Here is a 20,656-nt window from a genome sequence, read left to right as displayed (position 1 = left end):
TGCGGTGCCACACTGCGAGAAACCACACCGAAGCTGCCTCAAAAAACAACAAAGGCATAAGAAGAAGAAGAAGAAGGAGAGAGTGGGAAAATGAGATAGAGAGAGGAACGACAGCGTTCAGAAGAACAGACTGCTGTACCGCTCCACTGTGCGTATCATTTCTTCGGCTCAAGAAGCGGCAAATAAACAGCCGTCTTGTTTTTGGCTCAACACCTGTGTGTGTGTGTGTGTTTTTTTTTTTTCTGCGCCGCCAGCAGCAGTGGCAGCAAATGGCTTGTGAATAGAAGTGGAAGTTCTCCTTTTGTCCTCAGCCTGCTGAAAAGACACTGTTCGCGCAGGATCTCTCTGCAGATATACAGAATGGTTGCCAAGTGGAATACGACATTAGAATTCAGGCAATAAAGCACAGCACTTTAACAGGGATATTTTTGGTGCTTTCATTTCAAAGGAATTAAGACAGTTCAGGTTTTAAGTGATTTTTTTCCCCCTAAACTACCAAAGGGGGGAAATCTTTAAGATGAATTTTCAAGGCTGTAAAATAATATTTGTCATTTAAAACCAAGGCCTGACAGTGAAATCACATGCATTGCATTGGAACTCTGAGTGCAGTGCCCCTTTAAGAGAGCGGTATTGAGCCCTGCGGAAGGATGTTTGCATCGCATGGTGCATTTGGTTTTGGCAGCACACTGTCAATAGAGTCATAAGTAAGCTAAAGATGAAGTCATTTTGTCATTATCTCCACCGTGTGCACGCGTTGGTGAGGAGAGCTGCTCACTCATTATGTGCTGACCCGTCGTCCAAATCACGCCGACTCCTGACAGGAAGATGCCTGCCGTGTGGCTGCGTGACATGAAGCCAGGACCAACTGTCCAAACACAAATGCACACATGTTCAGACACACGCATGCCGTGCGTTGATGATCCAGAGGGGAGGGAGGGAGGGGGAGGTGAGTGCACGTATGCAGACACCGGCACACGTACTGTCACACTCACGCAGACAAAAGGAAATAAATGTCGCAGGTTCTTTTATGCTCCTCAACTTCTTGCACTCCACCTGGAGTTTCTCAAATCAGCTGCTTAACATAAATTTGCATTTGCAAAATAAATGTAATGTTTCGCACGGTGGTAAAGTGATGCTGATGAATGATGCATGAGGATATGTAAATGAGCGCCATCCAGTTGCCAGCTGAAGTTGCTGGTTTGAGATTCACATTCCCCACCCCTCCCCGTCTCTCCCTCCTTCTCCCCTCTCTAGTCCCCTCTTTTGCTTTTGGGGAGGGGGGCACGTGCGCATGTATGGGCCGGCGGAGCGCGTGTTGGTGCTCCCGACCCGCCGCCATCCCTCACTCCAACAGGGTAATTGACATGGAAAACTTGTAGCTGTTCACAGAAACTTAAAGTTGCCAGTGCAATGCAAATGAGTATCCAGCAGGCATTTGTAGAAGTGTGCTTCTTCCAGGCCTCTCAACTCTTCCCAACTCACTTACAAAAGCCTGCTGTTGCATATCCCAAAGGCCGCGGGGCTTTCAACAGTGTAATGTGTGGAAAAAGACGGCAATTATATGTCTTTTCAGCATGGCTAGCACGAGGCTGCATGGCAAATGAGAGAATGGCAGAAAAACAATTTGACGTGTCCAAGAAAGGGTGAGAGGCGGGTTTAAAGTGCAGTTTTAAATATCTTATACAGAATAATGTGCTGTTACTGCTCAGCTGTGAGTATGCGCTCTATACTCTGTGTTTTACACAGTTTTTTAGCGAGTTTTCTAACAAATTCCAGCTGAAGTGCTTCATTTAGGCCATCAGTTCTCAGCTGCAGGCAGTGGTAATGCAACCTGTGTAACTTAGTTATTCGCAGATGTTTCCTGTAATTCACAATTATTGCACGGTTTCCATTTACAGGATCAGAGTGGAGCAGAGTGGTTCTTCCATGCATCTCTGACTCTAAGGGGTTATACCCGCAGTATTTCAAGCTCGCACGTCACGTGTTGCTACTCAACCGCTCCTGAAAGAATGCTTTCTAAAAAAAGAAATGGTTTCCAATCACCAAGCCGCTCAGCAAAGGTAATTTAGTCAAAGGATTTTTGCAGGCTGGTTTTACAGTTCTCTCTGATAATCATGAAAGAGTTTCATTCTAAAATTAGACACGCAGGCCCTACAATGGGAAACCTCTTGAAGAAATTATAACAAGCAAAAAACTGGGACAAATTACGACACTTTCATTGCATAACGATAGCTCAATCCAAGAGATGACACACACTAGAGCATTTATATTTAAAAGAAAGATGAATTTCTCTTCGACAGGGGATCCTTTATCTGCCGAAACTCCACAGTTCAGTGGTCTTAAACACCTTCTGTGACCACATGTTCCTCCAGTTAACATTATTCTCTCAGAGTAGGAGAGAGACAATGCAGTTTGCAACCTATTCCCTCTTTCAGTGCTATTGTTAGAATAGCTAAAGGCTACTGACGCTTGCGTGCCCCCACTCCAAGTGCACCAGGAGAAAAGTTGGAGAATAGACTTCGACATGGAAATGTAATCAAAAGATGTGCAACAAAAGTGCAGCTGCTTGCCAGGTATTCAAACTCTGACCTGCATTCATAGATGTAGAGGTGGAAGAGGCAGCATATGTGTGTGTGTGTGTACTTACGTGAGTGAGAAAAAGAGCGAAGGAATGTAAGAAAGGATATTTGCTGCCAAAAAAGCCTTCAGTCACAGCAGTCTTGAAGTCAAGAATTTCTATCTACAGTATCTATCTAGCGCTGACATTTTTTACATTATTATTTGGGGTCCCCAGAGGATGAACCCTGCAGACATTGGTGATCATCCAACCTTTTCTCTAGTGCGACCATAGGGGTTTTTCTCAATTATGATTTTGAGTGAAGCATCCAACGTTTTTCCATGACAATTTTGCAGAAATATTCATAGTGCACAGAGGATGTGCTTTGAGTTTAGTGCTAATTGGGAAATGTACACATTTTAGCACACTAGATTAATTATTACGCATTACATCTACATTATGAGCAAGTTAGCATCCTAATATCAATCTGGAATAATTAGAAAAATTGTGCATATGACAAAAAAATGATGCTTGCTTCTTATCCTCCCGTTACTTAATCTACTCTTTTCCTCTCTGCCGCCCACTCTCCTTCTATCCCGATTAGCATAAAAAGGCGATGATATAATGCGGTGTAATGCCAAGATTCATGGGGCTTTTCTAATGTGCACACTTCGAATCAGCCACTGCTCTCGCTGCTCCCTGAGAAACGTGGAAAAATGCCTTCACCCCAGTTCACGCCTGCACGCCTCGTACCCATCACGGTGACGTAGCGCCGCCCCACACAGGCATGGGCACTCCAATCAGTTCCCCCGAGACAAGATTAACTAGTCTATCTTCATTACGCTTCATTAAACAGATAACATGTGGAGCACACACTTCACGTGCAGGAAGTGCTACTCTATTCTCCTGTGGGCACGGACAAAGACGCACGAAATGTTCTATTGTAATTAATTGTTTCCGCAGACAATACGTATAGTCCCACTCATCCGTCATGATGGAGTTGCGCTCTGCACACACCAGGTGACATTACTGACAGTTAATTGCCGCGGTTTCCTCTCATCTCTCATTTAAATTCTCCTCTCTCCTCGCTGTTCTTTGATTTTCGCAGTCACCTGGTTTTCTCTCTCTCTCTTCATCCAGCACCGAACCAAAGCGCTGAAGGAGAGATTGAGCTTCAATAGAATTTCCATGGCAACAGATTTTCAATCATACCTCTTCAATCACGTTACCCTGGCAGTTCGTCCAGGGAGAGCTGAATACTATGATCTGGTTTAGACTTTGATCATGATCCCATTGATCTTTCAATCAATATGAAATAATACTGTATCAGCTGACCCCCGTCTCCATCATGCACTTGATCATTTCGTGATTTTTCTCTTTTTGTTTCAAACACTGAGACCAGACTCTGTTTTTTTTTTTTTTTTCTATTTTTTTGTAGATATTTGGCGGTTGAGCTGCAGGCACGGATAAAAGTCAGACTGGCGACTTTGGGGTGTTGTTACCGGGTGTTTTTGTGAGCTTTATGGCATGAAATGACAAAGCGTTTATGTGTGTTCACCAAAGCAGAACAGCTGTTTCTCAACTACGCTCCCATATCAGAGTCCCTGTAGTTGCCGGTTCATGTCTCAGGTCATGGCAGCGCCTGCAGCCCCTCACTCGTAACGTGAGCATGAAGTTGCCCACAATTGCGACTGCTGACATTTACTGTTGTTACAAACAGTGCATTTTCCCTATTCACCCCAGAGATTTGCTCTGTGCAATTTATTTCCACCTCCAAGATTCCATCACTCTTTATTTTCTTAGATTAGGGGACGAATCAGTCGATGTTTTTGTAGTTATTACATTTGCCGGGTCCTGTGAGATTCAGTGGAGATAAGTGTATCTCCTTGAGAGATATCCTGGCTACAAGCACACGATTCCTTATTAAGTTATTGCTACTTCCAATACTCTAATTTTCCATCGGGTTGAAATGTATGTAGAATGGATGTTCGGATCAAATGGAGAAGCTCTACATGACTTTGTAACGTGCAAACACGGGGCATTAGCACATACAGCATTATCATATCTCTGCTGAATTAACAGCAGTGTCACACACACATCCACCAAATAGTCAAGTGATATCACAAATAAAGACATTTCGCAGTCGCAGTCTTTCACCAATGCTGTTTTCAGATGTGATAAAAGATGAAGGGCAATTAACATGGCAGCACATCAAAGAATTTGCCATTTCCTCCTCCTGACCCACCCGTAGATCTTTAATAAGACATAGCATCTTTCCTAATGAGACGCTGAGACACTGTGTTCTTTACATGGCTAATTAGCTGGATTGCTCATTAAACAATTAATCAGATATCTGTCTGATAGTCTCTGTGGTTTTCCTGCACTCTGTTCTGATGCTTTGTCTGACATTCGCAGATATTATTCCTCTGCTAATTGAAGCTTAAACAAAACAAATAGTAAAAAGTCAGCTTATTAAATGCACTTTCAGCTGATGAGCCAATCCAAGTCATTCAGTCTGAGTTTTTCAGCCTGACCTGACTTTGAACCTGAATTACCTCTGTTGTGGAATATGAGCGTGGAAGCATGCTGTAGTCTGAATTGCTGCCTTACTTATTTAGTCCTTCATCAAAAGCACGTCTCAATGGACTTAAATGTTTCAGTACGCCTCAACCCAAGTGCTTCATCGTGTAGTCGAGCCGCATATGAAACCCCCTCCTCCCACACCTTTTCCGAAGTAGGAATTCGAAGGCCTGTGTCTGATAATCTTTGCACACTTCCCAAAACCCCCAAGCACACCTGCTTCACCCAAAGATTGCGTGCTGGTGTGTGAAGGTGAGAAAGTAAGCAGGGTTTGAGCGTCTCACCTTTTTTTTTTTTATTTCGCATTCAAATTCAGTGACTTTCTGTTTACTGCTTGTAACACCATGAACGCCTTGCCATCCAAACAATTATCCCCCCCCCCCCCCACCCACTCTCTATCGCAGCTTTATTTTCACCCCACCTGCAAGCATAACTGTTCAAAGCGGTTCTAAACACTTTTTTGTGGTTGAACAAAATGTAATCTGAAGTCATTCGTTTTCAGCATACCGACACCTTTATCATTCATATCTGATACCAATAAGAACTGTGAAACCAGACACTTCAGCTATTTTGCAAAGAAGTCATTCCCTTTTTTTACCTTAACATCGAGTATTTTGCATATCGTATGTCCCTGAGAGTTGTGAGTGAATCTTAACTCCTAATCAGACTGGCCATTTTGCTTCCTCCTTAATTAAGTGCCAAGCTGACGTGGGTGGAGAAATAACAGCGGTGCTCTGAGGAGAGAATATTTGTTTTTCTTTTTGACATCTTAGCTGTAAATGAAGTTGCTAAAATGAATATTTCTGTAGTAGCATAGTGCAGCGCATGTAGCAGAGTAGACGTATACAGTGCAGTGTCTCCAGTCTTTATGCTAAGCTAACCAGCTGCTATCAAGGCTCTCATCAGGAAGGCGAATTAGCACATTTCTCAAAATGTTAAGCTGTTCCTTTAAAAGTTCTTCACCTGTGTTAATTTGCAGTTCAACAGGATCATCGAGTGTTTTATTCTTTCTGATCTTTTATTCAGTGTCTGGCAGCCTGGTTTAGAGTCACCGGGAAAACTGATAATTGAAATTAAAAGGAAACTCCATCACTCAGGAGCAGAGCTCAAATGTTCTCTCCTCTCTGTTGTCCCTCTCCATGTTGCTCTCCCTCAATCACTCCTTCTCCTTCCTTCCGTCTTCTCTCTCTCTCTGCAGCAGAACCGCTGGACGGAGAGGAGTACCTGGACATCATAGGCATCATGCGAAACCAAGCGGGTCGCTACGAATGCAAGGCCAGCAACGACGTCGCCACGCCTGACGTCAAATACGTCAACGTGGTTGTCAACTGTAAGTAATGACACGCTGCAGCGCTTGCTATGTTCATTCTCATTAATATTCTCACCGCGTTTCGCGTCAGACGTCTCACGCGGTGATGCACTCAACAGATAAAAGCATATAAAAGTCAAGTTTGGTTTTAAGAGCAGACATGTAGAATCTAGTGTGACGGGAAGTGAAGGTTGTGTCTTGAAAGTTTTGGAGCACACTTCAGCCTCCTCACGATGAATCCAGGTAGAGAGAGAAAGAGGTCTACCTTTGATTGCATTTCATTTCCACTGTGATTCTCACAAGCCACATCGTCATTTAAGAGGCACTTTGCATTTCAAAACAAGATCACCTAATTACATCTTGTCAGGGGTCCATGTTGGATCTGATGAGCGTAATGCATATGTTGGCTGTTCGGGATTGATGAGCAGCTCATGAGACATCACAGACCAACTTCTCTTTGATCTGAACAAATCACGTATGGCTGTTTGCCCAAAGCGCACTTTAGCCAAGTCTGAGTGCCTGGATAAAATGATAAAGATTTCTATATTAAACCATTTCTTAGTGTTTAATCCTAAATGGAAAATGGGCATTAATCCACATCGGACATATTTCTGGCCATCGGGATGTTTGTAGAACTTATTATGTGTGCATGATGAATTTTAATAAACTTGATGAATTTGAAGTTTTAGCGCTGATTATTCTTTTAAGTCAAGCCCCAAGAAATCTATCTTACATTGGATCTTGGGGCTTGAAGGTCTAAAAAGTAAATTACACTGCAGAATGTAACACCTGAAAGAAACTTTCTATTCCCTGAGTTTATCAAAGGTGGTTTGTTTGCTTGCTTGCTTTTATCAGTGATATTCGATACAGAGCATTTGTCATCATATGAAAGGGATTTTCCTCTGTCACAGAAGAATCAGCGATTTGTATCAGCGATACTATTCAGACGTGCTTGACAAAATAAAATGAATCCACTTTGTCGGGAAACGTATTTCCACTAAATCCTCTTATTAAAGGGGAGCGAAATACTCAACTGTGCGAGTGTTGGTTTGACAACAGCTGTTGAAAGATGTAACTCGTGTCGACGTTGTGTGACTCTGCAGACCCTCCGACAATAAAGAAAACCCAGAGCTCAGAGACTCAGGTGGGCCGCATGGGGACGCTGCAGTGTGACGCCACCGCCGTGCCCACGCCGGAGTTCGAATGGTACAGAGACGAAAAAAGGTAAAGCTTGGCACGCACTGACACTATCACTCTCCACACCGGTGACACATGTACAGAAAGACAAAGGCGACAAAACATTGAGACATTTTTGAGTAGTTCATCCTGTGCTAGGTCACAAAATAACCATGAAACAGATAAAACCACCACAGTCTCTAATTATAGCTCGAAAGTGATGATGTTGCAAGTTTAGCCTGCCCATCTTTTATACTGCAACCCAATCAGGGGGTTAAAAGAGTGAGCTGAAACACATGAGCTGCATGCAACCCGTCAAACCAGCCATTAAACAGAGCACTAGCCATTAGCCCTCTTTATCACAAACAAGTGCTGTATATCAACTGTAAGCCTGATCCACCCTCATGCTCTGAAGCCCCTTCATTACTGCAAAGACCTCCTGTAATGTTTCCGGGATGCAACATGTCAAATTACTGGAAACAACAGTGAACAGACGAGACAACACGCCTTCGCAACACTTTGAAAAGCTCTTCCTGCGCATGCATCACAGCAGTTCGACGTAAGGTTTTATTCCCAGAGCATACGCTGCACTTTCCCTCTGGCTTGTTTGGATTCCACATTGAATTGTTCTGATCTGCGATGATTGATCGCTGCAGCTACGGAGTCCAGCTGCTGACATGCATGTGATGGTAGGTCGTAGAAATGAACTTGAATCGACTTGACCCGACTCCAGGCGAGAAGCAAGCTCGTTTTATGTTGCTGCTATTAAAAATAGAGCTAGCAGGGCACTTGGAGAGCGCAGACCTCTGCCAAGGCCAATAGTCCACTCTTCTATGATATGCCAATCTGCAGGCGCGAACACCGCACATGTCTGGATACATTTCTATTTTCAGTTTTGAGAATTATGTCAAAATGTGGTTGTGCCTAGCTGAAACCAGCTGTGCATTTATTTCTTCGAAATTGGACATTTTTCTCATGCATTCAGTTTATTTCCATACATTTATAAAAAAACAGAGATTATGCTTCCATAGCCAAACTTAGTTGGAGTAAAGAAACACTCTCCCATGAAACCACTGCCCCCGAGTGCTGATTCCTCTATGAAGTTTGAGCAGCTGCATGCGTAGACGACCCCAGAGGATTGCCGACGTGTGGATGCGGATTGTGATATGGAGTCATCGTATTTCTATTTCTGTGTTTTGTCGCTACCGAACCTCACTACCATCTGCTGGATTTTAAGATATACAGCATTATTCCGCCAAGGCCAAATGACCTTTCTCACACTGTTAACGAAAGCGGAAAATAATTTGTGTGTCTGCCCTAAGATTCGGGTTGGCTCCAAAATTTAATGGGGTCTTCTTGGCCCTGCGCTACACCCTTCCAGCAAGTCTCATGAAAATGGAGCCCCTTTCCCGCTCACAGACAGACAAACAAACAAACCCAACCGATAACATAACCTCCTTGGTGGCGGTAATGATGAGGCACAGTAATGAGATTCACACTGAATTTACTTAGGCATGACCATGACAGCTGTAAATAGGCTCTGCTGTTTCCTGTTATGGGCACAATTAGGGGGCAATTAATGAACAGCTTTCCTTACAATATCAATATGATTTTTATTCTTAAATCATATGAAACACCTAACATATGGAAGTATTTGATGAAAACTGCATGAGCGATCATCTCTAAGCTGTCTTCAAACAACAGGACTGCACAGAGGTCCATCTTTCCTGGATGGTCCTTTTTAAATGGCCTGGGTCAGGAGCTCTCTGCACACTCTCTCCTGAGTGGCTTTCTCCTCATCTCCTAACTGTGGCAGCTGCTTCATCACTTTATTCTTGTGCCAGACATGCTCCCTATCATTTTACTCAGTGGTTATAATGGATCTCTTTGATCTCTTTGTCAAGTCTGCCCTCGCAGTGGTCCCATTGTCACATCCCAATGTTAATTTGATGACATCATCTGTGTAGTTTGATAATGACTAATCACCCACTTAATCACTCAGTGCGCTGTTATTCCGCCGTTAATTGAACTATACTGTGTAAGACAGCGGCGGATTCTGTGACATTCTTTTGAGAAGAGAAAGGGGAGGACAGATCGGGTGTTCTCCGGCATGCAATTTATATAATGTAGTCAGTGAAAATCTGAGTAACCCTTTTCTCATTGCGCAAGTAATTCCACTGAAATGGAAATCAGGCTTCCAGCACTGCACTGTCCCCTGTGAAACTGCAAAATATGTGACCAGACACAGATTTTCATTGGAAAGCTATCAATTTAAGTGTCATATGCCTGTATCTGGAAAACACTTGAAGATGATCCAAGTGTAATAACATTCAGCGGCAATGAAAACCCGGCCCCTGCATTTTCGACACGTTTAATAACCCGAGAGCCTCCCCTCTCCGCAGCACGCCGGCCGCGTGAGTCAGTTTGGGGATGGAGGAGCTTGAACAGAAACAGCTAATGATAAGAAAACTGCACACGCAGAGCGTCGCGGTCTGCAGTTTCACTCGCGCCCAGCGGTAAAAGTTCACCGAAAAACTGGGGGAGAAACGCTGGAGGAGTGTCACGAGCCTTATCGCAGATATGGTCTCTAAAGTAATAGGCCTATCACGGCAGTGCTTGAAAAGAAAGATTTATGGTTGTTGGAATATTTTGCATTATCTGTTGTTTCCAACCTCCATCTATCTCAGTTTTTCGTCCCCTGGAGGATTTTGGCTATAAGCCTGTTCATGGTCCCTTCTCCCTCTGTGCCGGGAGAAAGCGTTATTGCACACACACTTCTCCTTGGATGACGATGTTAATGCACCATAATAATATCATTTATCCCTGCTTGGTTAGTTAATTTTACAGTAGCCTCCACAGGAATCAAAGCTAATGCACTGGAGCCTGTTGTGTCTTATTTACCTGATTGTTAAGGTGGGGCCTTGGCCCTGCGAGTGTTTCCCTTTCAATCGGTTTAACCTCATCAACACCTGAAAGCTGCATTTAAATCACAGAGAAAAAGCACCAGTCACAGTCGCCATGACGCTTTTGATTGCGTGCCACACACGCTGCTTACAATGGCAGCGCCGGATTACATTTTTTAAACAATGGCTTTCTTTGGGAGGTAGACTACAGCAGTCTTCTCATTCCTATCTGACAGCTATTGATTCTGCCAACTTCAGCTGGCAGATTTGATCGGCTGTAACCAGTCAGATAGCAGCAGCTCCACGAGATAGCTGAAAGCAAAGTCTCCGTCTGACTTTTGAATGTTTTGTTACTTGTTTAAAAATCAGAACCCTGTTAAAGGGGTTGTTAAATATGCAAGCGATGGTTACATGCAGGATATTGTGCAAGTTTGAGGCTAATGCTGCAGGTCCCTGGCCTTAAGTGAACATTAGAGGTGTTCAGCATGTGTATGAATGACTCTTTATCAACAAATCTTCAAGCTGAACTGACTAGACTGAAAAAAATACCCTCTAAACTCTTTGAAATGCTGAGTATGAGCCTCACTACAGCCCTGTGCACACAGACCGAATACGTGTAGGAATAAAAGCTTGACAGACCTTCCGTGCCTTGTTGTGGTTGTCAAGCTTTAGCTACTGGACAATCACTGTTTAGGGGGAAGTTTAGTGAATAGCCATGTTCAGATGAGTTCAAATCTTGACTACGAGTCATGAACACCTTCAGTTACAGGCAGGTGTGTAGGACGAAAATATTCATAGGCAAGAGGAGGGAGAACTCCTGCACACTGTCCTTTTAGTTGCAATAAACTTTACAGGAGGTGCATTTTGGTCCTTAGATGAAGAATTTCCCTACAGATATCGCCAACACCTCTTCAGGTCATGCCAGACAGGGACCATGCGCTGTCAGACAAAATGAAGACTACTGAGAAGTCGATGGAAGCTGTATCCTTGCCGAAGTAATCAGCAGATATGGCCAATGATAAGCCGGCGCTGGTAACTGAGAGGCCGGCAGAGGGACATGAGATCAGCTGCCATTAGATCAGCTGGCAGTTAGCATGTCGAGGCTAGCTAGATTAGCCACTGATTTGGCTAATCATTTTATTATTTTGTATTTTATTGGCGGATTGGAGCCAAATGCAGTGCATTACTACCACCTACTGCGAACAGGTAGGATTTATGTGATTCTATTCTTTTGTTTTGTTTTATTATCATTATTTGTCTATTGTTCTTACAGTTTAAGGGCAGCATTGCTTTTAAAAGGTGCATGTGTACAAAAATATCTTGACTTTAAAATATGTTGAATGTAAGCTGCTCTACATTGGAGACCATAAAACTGCTAAGAAACTGCTATTTTAGACCAGTAGCCAATACATTGAGCAGTTATTTATTTATTATTATGTTTATTTTGCAATTGAATTACTCATTAATGAGGCACATTTTCATTATTTTCTGTTTCAGTAATTCAATTATTATTCACACCAGTGTAGTGTGATATACTTGTTTCGATTTCTGTTTTTTATTTCCTATATATACTGTTGTTATACATTGTAGTATAATGCAAACACTTTTGCATACTCTTATTTCCCTCTGGCATCAGTGAAGTATTTCAGACTCTGACTCTCATTCTGACATTTAAACCTACCATCACAGTAAAAAAGAGGGAAAGACCAGAAAATCACTTTGATCTGAGGATAAACAAAGCTGTGTTCTCTTCTCGATTGAAAGTCCATTGTCTTAAAAAAAAAAAACTAGAATCACATCTTGCATCTTTGGCAAATATTTATGGTGTCATTTTACTAGACTGTCACCATTTTATTGCACCATCCATTTACAACATGAGTCTGTGACACTGAATACTATGAAGATGTTGGTCTGTCGCAATAGAAATAATAAACAAGCAAAACAAAAGCTGCTTTCCTCTCTCAAGATGAACATTTTCTTCTAATTTAAGAATTGCCAGACTGTGAAGTTTTTCAGTCTTTGCTTAACAAGATCGTTTGCAGGATCTCTGTGGTAACACACAGCTCCTAGTGACAACAGTAACTTACAACGGTGAGAATTTCTTTAACCTGTGATCGGTTTTGTGTGATGAGCGATGAGATTCAGTGCTGCACAGATTCTCATGGCTACTGGCTAATGGGCCCCCCCTTGGTGCCACCTCTGGCCACACTGAATTATTGAACACATATATCACACGAACCCCTGTGACGACTGAAACTGCTTCTAATTGGCGAGGCGTCTGATGTCAGGTGGTAGTGATGATGATGAGGATGAGGTGAGGATGAGGATGCTGCTCGCAGCTGGTTTTCCAGGTTTCCCACAGCTTCAATTTGACTTCGAATTATTTCACATTTGAAAGTGGTCCCCAACACAAACAGTGTTTTTTTTTTTTCTCCAGTTTTAAAATGTTGGTCCCTTGTATTCAACTTTCTTTAATCCTCTCCTCTAACAACATTCTGACAAACAAACTAAAGTGTCATGTTTCAGATTTTAATCACCAGCACCCTTCAGATGCAGGATTTATCATTACAAAGTTTTACTGTGTTTCACATTGATTAATTATTTTCCTTAATCTTCTGTTATATTTTTAATATTCATGTTTCTGATTTGTTAATTGGGGAAGTAAGTAAGTGTTATAACTGTTCCTGTACCCAAGGTATAGTATTGTAATGTTTTGTTAATAGTGTGACAACTCTAACCCTAGCCAGCAAATTTGAAATGAAACCTCGCCTCCTTGTCCAGACCTGTTCAATTTGACAACTTCCAACTTTTCATTCTCACTGGGTGAGCCGTAACCCCCCAAACGAACCACCGCCGCAGCTCTCCTGGAATACGGTCGAGGCACACATTTTCAGTCCAGTTATCTAGTGTGCCAAGTTCGAAAAGCATCGCTCTCACCTGCCCAAACAAACCAAAGAGTAAACGCTGCAGAGCTCAAACCAACTTCTTGGCACAAGCTGGTGAACACAAACTGGGCTGCAGAGCGTGCTCCTTTCTCCTCCGCTGACGAGAGAGGCTGAACTCACCCAACCCCGTGCGCGCCTGTCCCATCGGTCTTAATAGCCACATGAAAACAGCCGAGGAAATATTACTCAGTGAACGAATCGCCTCGCATCTCTGGCTTCACCAGGAGAGTCTCCGTGGCCCTTGGAGACCCAATCGGCCTCTGTTGAAACCGCTGCATCACAATCTTAAAGCGACTGGCAACAAGTTCATCACTGATAACGATTACTAGCTGGCTGTCGTGAGCCTCCCTGCCATGTTCGTCTTTTCTCTCTGGTGAGCCGTGATGCAGTTTTTAAACCAAACTGTCAACTGGCTGACCTTCAACCTCCCTTTTTCCAAATGAGTCTGTAATTTTGTACCGCAACCCTTAAAATCTGAGGAAAACAGTCCAGTCCTGCAGTCGCTCTTATGAACCGTGCTTATGTCTGTAGAATTGTGTTCGTACAACCAACCACTGTCTGTCTACAGAAGCATCTTTTAAAGTCAGACGTTGCTCGTGCTGTTTGTGCAGCAAGCGACTCACCCATGTTTACAGCATCCAAAGTGAGTTGTTAGCTAATGTGACTGACAGATCTGTTTGTTGTTTTGTCAGCTGATACATGACTGTCACAGCCACTGAACCGTTTTCAATCATCTCTGGGTTACAAGTCTCAGCAGGACTCTCCACTTGATTTCATTTATCATCGGCCATGAATCATAACAGGCCCGTCACTTTCTCCGGCAGTGATAACCTACTTTAGATGCTCCCACACGCTACAGAATCAAATCCGTCCATCCGATGATTTGGTCTGGTCTTTCATCTCTGCCGGCCCGCGACCACAGCCCTGCACACACACTGCATGCCCTCCGCCAAATAGAGGGGTCAAGTCATTTCAATCTGGGGTTTAATGCAACAGAGTGGCTCTGTGCATCAGGAACTGATCAGTGAAGATATCCAGAGGAGCGCTGCTGCCCTCTGCCTGTGACGGAAGACTTGAAAAAAATGATACAGCGCTGATGAGGGCACTTGAGAAAAGGTTGACGAGCACGGTTTCTGCCAACTTCTCTGATAATGTATTCCAGCCTATTATGCCAGATGAAGGAGCTGGCAGGGACGCGGGCATATTCGCGGATGCGCTTGAAATCAAAAGCAGGAGGAGTTGCCGGCTGCAGATGTGCATGTGCCAAGGCGTTAAAAGTTAAAATGGGCAGCAGAAACGTTGAGACGGAGAGAGAGAGAAGGCGACGCACGTTGGGAGGCCAGAGATCCAGTTCTGTACTCTGCAGTTTTCTGCTGCTGGGTATTTGAACTCCAAGCATGTGCGAAGAGTGCAACCTGAAATGCTCACTGTGAAAACAGAAGAAAGTTCTGTCTGTTTTGACCTGTTTAGGTCAGTCCGTTCCCCTGCTGCTGCATTACAATCATGTGCTGTAATCTACAGTAGAAATTGCTGTTCGCCTTCAGCCCGCTGTGGTGTTGCGTATTATCTGGGCCTCTCAGCACGCTCTGTGGGCAGGCAGGCCTTTTTAATAGTGCAGTCACTTCTCACGAAGACACACTGGAGAATATATCTGCTGCTGGCCTTATCGTGGGAGAGGAGGGGGGTTGCTTTTAGATGAAGTGGGGCCACTGCCGGTGCTCGTGCCCTCCCTTAGGTCTCGCTTTCATACACATACACACACACTGCCGCCGCTCCCAAGGTGTCCCTATGGGAAGGACCTCAGCGCTTTATCACGTCCCCACTCCCCAGTGAGCCAAATTATGCTGCGCCGTGATGCGCGTTTTCCTTTTTATGTTAATGCTTCCTATCACCCAAGCGTGCGTCAGCATAAACTTCTCGCTCTCCTGCTCAAAGTCCGATTACCACATTACCCAGACTTAAGCAGGATTAAGTTGAGGCGCCTTAAATGAACTTCACCTCATTCATGATACAAAAGGGCTCAATCAGTCCAGAACAAGCAGAATCCATTATGCGCGCGGTGTTATTAAAAGAGCTTTATTTAGTTGTGATGATGTAAGGAGCAGTTCATCAGCGAGGTATACAGTCTGACTCAGCAAAATGTATTGATTCATTTGCGCTGAAAGCGGTTCAAGGTTGACATAATTGATTGTCAGAAGTTTGGTGGTTATTAAGACTCCCAGTAGTGCAGGGAAGGACTTACGCCGAATGCTAAACTTTCATCTGAAAACGGGATAACAATGATCCTGTCTGTGTGTGTGATGACAGCAAAGTAATCTGACAAAATAAAGGAGAGCAATGACTAATGTGTTGCTGAGCTTGGGCAAAAACATGCAAATAAACTGCAATAAACAAGCATACAGAAATATGTACTTAGCAGTGTTTGTTTCGTATTGGCTGTTTTGTTATGTTTACATGCTGTTACATTTCTGCAAACCTATATGACGATGAAAAAGAGCGCAGCCTGGCCCGTGGCACTGCCTCTGTGAAAACTGCGTCTTGTTTGCTGACCACATCGCCCAAATGTCGAGGTTTGCTCTCGAGTGAATGCAGCATTGTGTTGAACCGTTAGCGAAAAAGGTTTATTCTAAAATGAGAGAGGCTTATCTCCCCTCGGCGCCCACACTCAGAAAGGTCACTGACATGACAATGAGCGCTGCTTTTGCAAAGTGATTGTCAGCACGACATTCCATATGACATTATTTCCATAATAAGCTATCTGGAGGCCTTTATTCACACACAGCACTGTAAATACCATAGGCAGTATAATAAGTGGACGGAGCTTCTGTGAAGTGAAGCCAATGAACCTGCAGTCTTTCTTTGATTTTATAGGAATCTATGAGAACATGAACGCTTCATTTATTATCTCAGTTTCCCAATGAGTTTGTGATCTCTAGGTTCAAGACTTCTTCAATACGTGTTCATTATGTAAGTTATCGTAGCATTTAGAGTAATGTCAAACTCAAAGCTTCAAACCGGTAGTCCACCAACTCATGGGTGGTGTCATGTTAGCGCCATCCACTATTCATTACAGTGCTTATGGTAAATACTGATATTTTTTTCTGTTTTTTTTTTTAAGACTGAGTCATTAAAGTCTGTTATTTATGTGGAAGCACATGGATTTGGCATTCAAATGTCTAATTCACCACCTTCAGTGTAGTAGTTTTGCAGAAACGGTCACCTTAGCATAAAACTGTATTAAATATAAGTAATATAAGAAGAAACGTAATATGTAAGGTGACAAAATGAATGTGTTCTAAGCCATTTTGTGAGGAGATTCACATAAATCTATGTAATATGAAAGCTGAATCCTGTGAGACACATAGTGAAAAACTACCATGTTGCTGTAAGGCTCATAATCAAGTCTGTTTCATGCCAGATTAGTTTTTGACTAATTTTACTAAAAACTGTGTATTGTCTTTCAGCAAAAAAATGTGTATTTTTGTTAGTTAATGAGGCTCTGGTGAAGTGACCCTTCTCCTTTACCTGTGCAGACACAGCACACTTTTTTTTCGCCCAAAATGTCACTAACTCCCCTCTGGCTTCCACTCTGATTTTCATTACATTGCAATTTATTTAAAATGACCTCACTTCTGTCTGTCTCTCTTCTCCAGGCTGTCCAATTCCCAGGGCATCAATATCCAAATCCTCGGCACTACCACAATTCTCATGATTGCCAACGTCACCGAAGAGGATTATGGCAACTACACCTGTGTGGCCTCGAACCGGCTGGGCGTCCAGAATGCCAGTCTTTTCCTCTATAGTGAGTATAGAGCCTTTTCATATACGGAAATGGAAGAATCTTATTAAAAGCTCTACAATTAGAATTGTAACGCTTCTAGGGATTTCATACCTCAAAACACAGGTGAAGTATTGAGCATGAAATGTCACACAGCAAGGTCATAGTGCGACCTCTCTGGTCGAACAAACTATAATTCATATCATTGTGAGATTCCAGGTGAGACTGAATGACCTTGAGCTGTTAATTCTACTAACCCATTTCCCGCTGAATCCTTGAAAATCAGCTGGCGGCAAACTCATTGTAGTTGTGTGCTTTTCTTTAAGCTTCGCTGCAAGAGCAAACAATTGGAGGCTGCTATGTAAAATAGAACCTGGCTGTGTAGTCTTTTTTAGTCATTTGCATAAAGTGCACTGAACTCTGCATGAGAGTCATTTTAACTGAAACCTCGTGGAAATCCAGGAATATGGCTGGCGAGGGAAGGTGACCTGTGGTATGTGGGGGAAAGTTTCAAAGGAATAGCTTACTCTCTGAATATGTTCTCAGATGATCCAAGCCCACTTCCAACACCCCCAAATGTCCCAAAATGGGACAGTTTATGTTCATAATTTCCATAACCGTCCAGTCATCTTGGTGGAGTGGAAGCTAAGATGTGCTTTATAACTTCATAATGAGAGTGTGCTTTCAAAATAATGTGAGAGTGGAGAGAAACAACAACAAGCAGGTCTGTTTATATATTCCCTAATGTAAAGTATGATTTGAATGGTGAAAGAAATTTGTCATTAGGACATGAATGTCCTAAAATAAAATAAAAAAGCATATTCATAAGCAGACTAATGTTGGTTTAGGAAACTTTATAGTTGTGTGATCCATTTCTGGCCACTCGAGGGAAGAAAAACATTTTAACAGATTGACATTTCATTGCCTTAAACACTTGAAACACATTAGGGCTAATGTGTCAGCAAACAGATGCCCTCATACACATCCAGCAGACACAAGAGCAAGATTATGTATTTATTTTGTTGAATTTTCAGACTACCAGGTGAATGCTCTGGGTTGGTTTCCATCAACTCCTCCTGGCTCTTTAGCAGTGAGATACTCAAATATGTTCACCAGTCGGTCAGCAGCATTTGTTGCTGGGCAGCAAGGGTAAAGAGGGTTTATCAGAACTGTTTTACTGGTGATAAATTATGAGGAGGCTGATGAGAGCAGCACAGACTAAACTCTACAGTTCAGGGTTGAAGCCAAAAAGCTCAACCGAGCTATGGAGCTGAATGATAATTATCCATGTTTCTGGCTCTATGACTGACAGAAATCCAAAATTTTGATTTGAAATTCTTTCCAACGTAGTTGTTTAATTGAATTGCAAAGAGGGAGAAAACAGCTTGAATTGCCCAATAGGAAGTTTTGAAGCATGTTGGCCCCACCCCAAACAATGATGTCACAGCAGGTGTTCTCCATGGGTGTGCGCTTGAGCCACTTGGACATGGTTTCCACTCCATTTGGCACACAAACAGCAGTACACAATGCACAATACAGGCCAATGAGCGTATATTTTGTGTGGTTTATAGTGGTCGGATGGAAAAGACACCATACTGTCACCAACAAAGCTGTGTAAAGAAGAAATTTAGGTTTATCACAGTATCTCCACGACCTGCTGCTGTTTGATTATTATCTGATGCAGAGCCAGTGTCATACCTGCTGCGTCACATGCCAGCTGCAGTCCATTTAAGACGGTGTTCCCACCCTCGCTGTCAAAGGCAAAGCGTCTGCTGTGATGATTGGGGTTTGGCCAGAAGTGTAACATGCAAAAGGACAAAAAAAATGAAAAAAAATGGAGCTAAACAGAAAAAAGCCAGAAAACACAACCAAAAATATAGAAACACAGCAAGTCGCACAGAACACAGCGTCCAGCAGCTTAATTCACTTCAGGAAATTAAGCTAAGAATGTACCGTCACAGTTGTGTATGCAGGCATGGGGGAAACAAGGGGTTGGACATGTGGGTCGGACACCAAGCAGACAGAAGACACAAAAACAAGCTTGTGTGAGGTAAAGCTGATAGCAGTCCACAAAAATAGGCAGGAAATGAAAAAAATTAGGGAGTCAGCAGAGGCAACTGCAAGAAAAAGGTAAAATACATAAACCAAAACCAAAGACCAAGCCAGAATCGCATGAGGACCTCAGGCAAGACTGGCTAACAACAAACACAGACGACCTGAATACTGAAAGAGAGAAAATACACGGACTAAATACACAAGACACTCGTTAATTAATGAAACACACAGAAAACACACAAAGACAGGAAGTAAAACAAAAATATACACATGAAGAGTAGCTTTAAAAATAAAACAGGAAACAGATCAAGCATGATTCAGATATGATGTACCATTATTTGAATTGAGTTGCAAAGGCTGAATGTTCGATTGACAGCAGATCCAGAAGAACTAGATTAAAAAATGACATTGTTTGCCCGTGATGATGAACAGAAAGTCTACTTAAGTAATTTTAAGAGCCAAGTGGCAACAAATTCCTCATTCCTGTGTGTGTGTGGGTGTGTTCATCACTTTTTATTGTCCCCTGGGAACCTCGGTTGCTCTCTTCAACGTGCAGCATTCCACTATCTTGTTGAATTTTCTGTCTTAGCAGCATGTTTCTGTGGTTGTGTTTTTTATTTTATTTTATTTTATTTTTTTTTGCAGTATTTGACAATGTTTTCTTCATTTGCATGTGTTTTGTCTGCTCGCCTGTGTCTTCTTGAGTTGCACTGCATTTAGCTTTCAGTGCCTGTGCCACAACATATTACCATTCATACAGCTTATGCCCCTTCTCTGCTCTCTGAAGCATGACTCGGGCTTGAGCTTCCGTCACAGCAGTGAAGAGCACAGCATGGCCACTAGATGTCGCCAAACACCTCTCAAAGTCTGTAGTTGGTCTGTCGTAACCATCATTAGATTTTATGCATTGACTGAGTCCATATGTGAATATGTATGTAATTTATAACACCAGATAAGTGAATTTGAATGAATCAAATGGTGGCAATACTTTTTCCTCAGGATGGTGACTCTGACTTCTCCATTAATTAATTCTCTCTCTCTCTCTGTCTTTCTCTCTCCCGCCCCCCCACCCCCCTCTCTCTCGCTCTCTCTCTCTCTCTGCAGGACCCGGGACAGGTCGAGATATCAACGGCTCTGCCTGTGTATCTCAATCACTGTGGCTCCTGCTGGCCTGCTTCGCCTGCCTTTTCTTCAAATGTTAATACTGCTGCCCTCCTCCTCTTCTCCCCCCCCCCCCCCCCCCCCCCTCCTGGCCTCCCCTCCTTCTCCTCCTCTCCAGCTCACCAACATCCTTACTGCTACCTTATTACCAACTTTACCGCCCCCAGACTGTTTGCTTTATGATACGAAAAC

The 20,656-nt window shown here is 43.0% G+C and overlaps 1 protein-coding gene across 1 annotated transcript in view; it reads left to right on the top strand.

Moving 5' to 3' along the window:
* Nucleotides 1-20,544, top strand: part of LOC121608976 (limbic system associated membrane protein) — a 186,961-nt gene extending 166,417 nt beyond the window's left edge. Inside the window, exons 5-8 of the mRNA XM_041940442.1 lie at nt 6,336-6,467; nt 7,550-7,670; nt 17,124-17,272; nt 20,408-20,544. Of these exons, the coding sequence (XP_041796376.1) occupies nt 6,336-6,467; nt 7,550-7,670; nt 17,124-17,272; nt 20,408-20,505 (500 nt within the window). The 3' untranslated portion in view covers nt 20,506-20,544. The remainder of the gene's footprint in view (nt 1-6,335; nt 6,468-7,549; nt 7,671-17,123; nt 17,273-20,407) is intronic.
* The last annotated feature ends 112 nt before the right edge of the window (nt 20,545-20,656 follow it).

Source organism: Chelmon rostratus, chromosome 7, assembly GCF_017976325.1.
Source record: "Chelmon rostratus isolate fCheRos1 chromosome 7, fCheRos1.pri, whole genome shotgun sequence".
NCBI lineage: Eukaryota > Metazoa > Chordata > Actinopteri > Chaetodontiformes > Chaetodontidae > Chelmon > Chelmon rostratus.
Note: the sequence above shows the minus strand (reverse complement) of the source record. Positions and strands in the feature narration are given on the sequence as shown.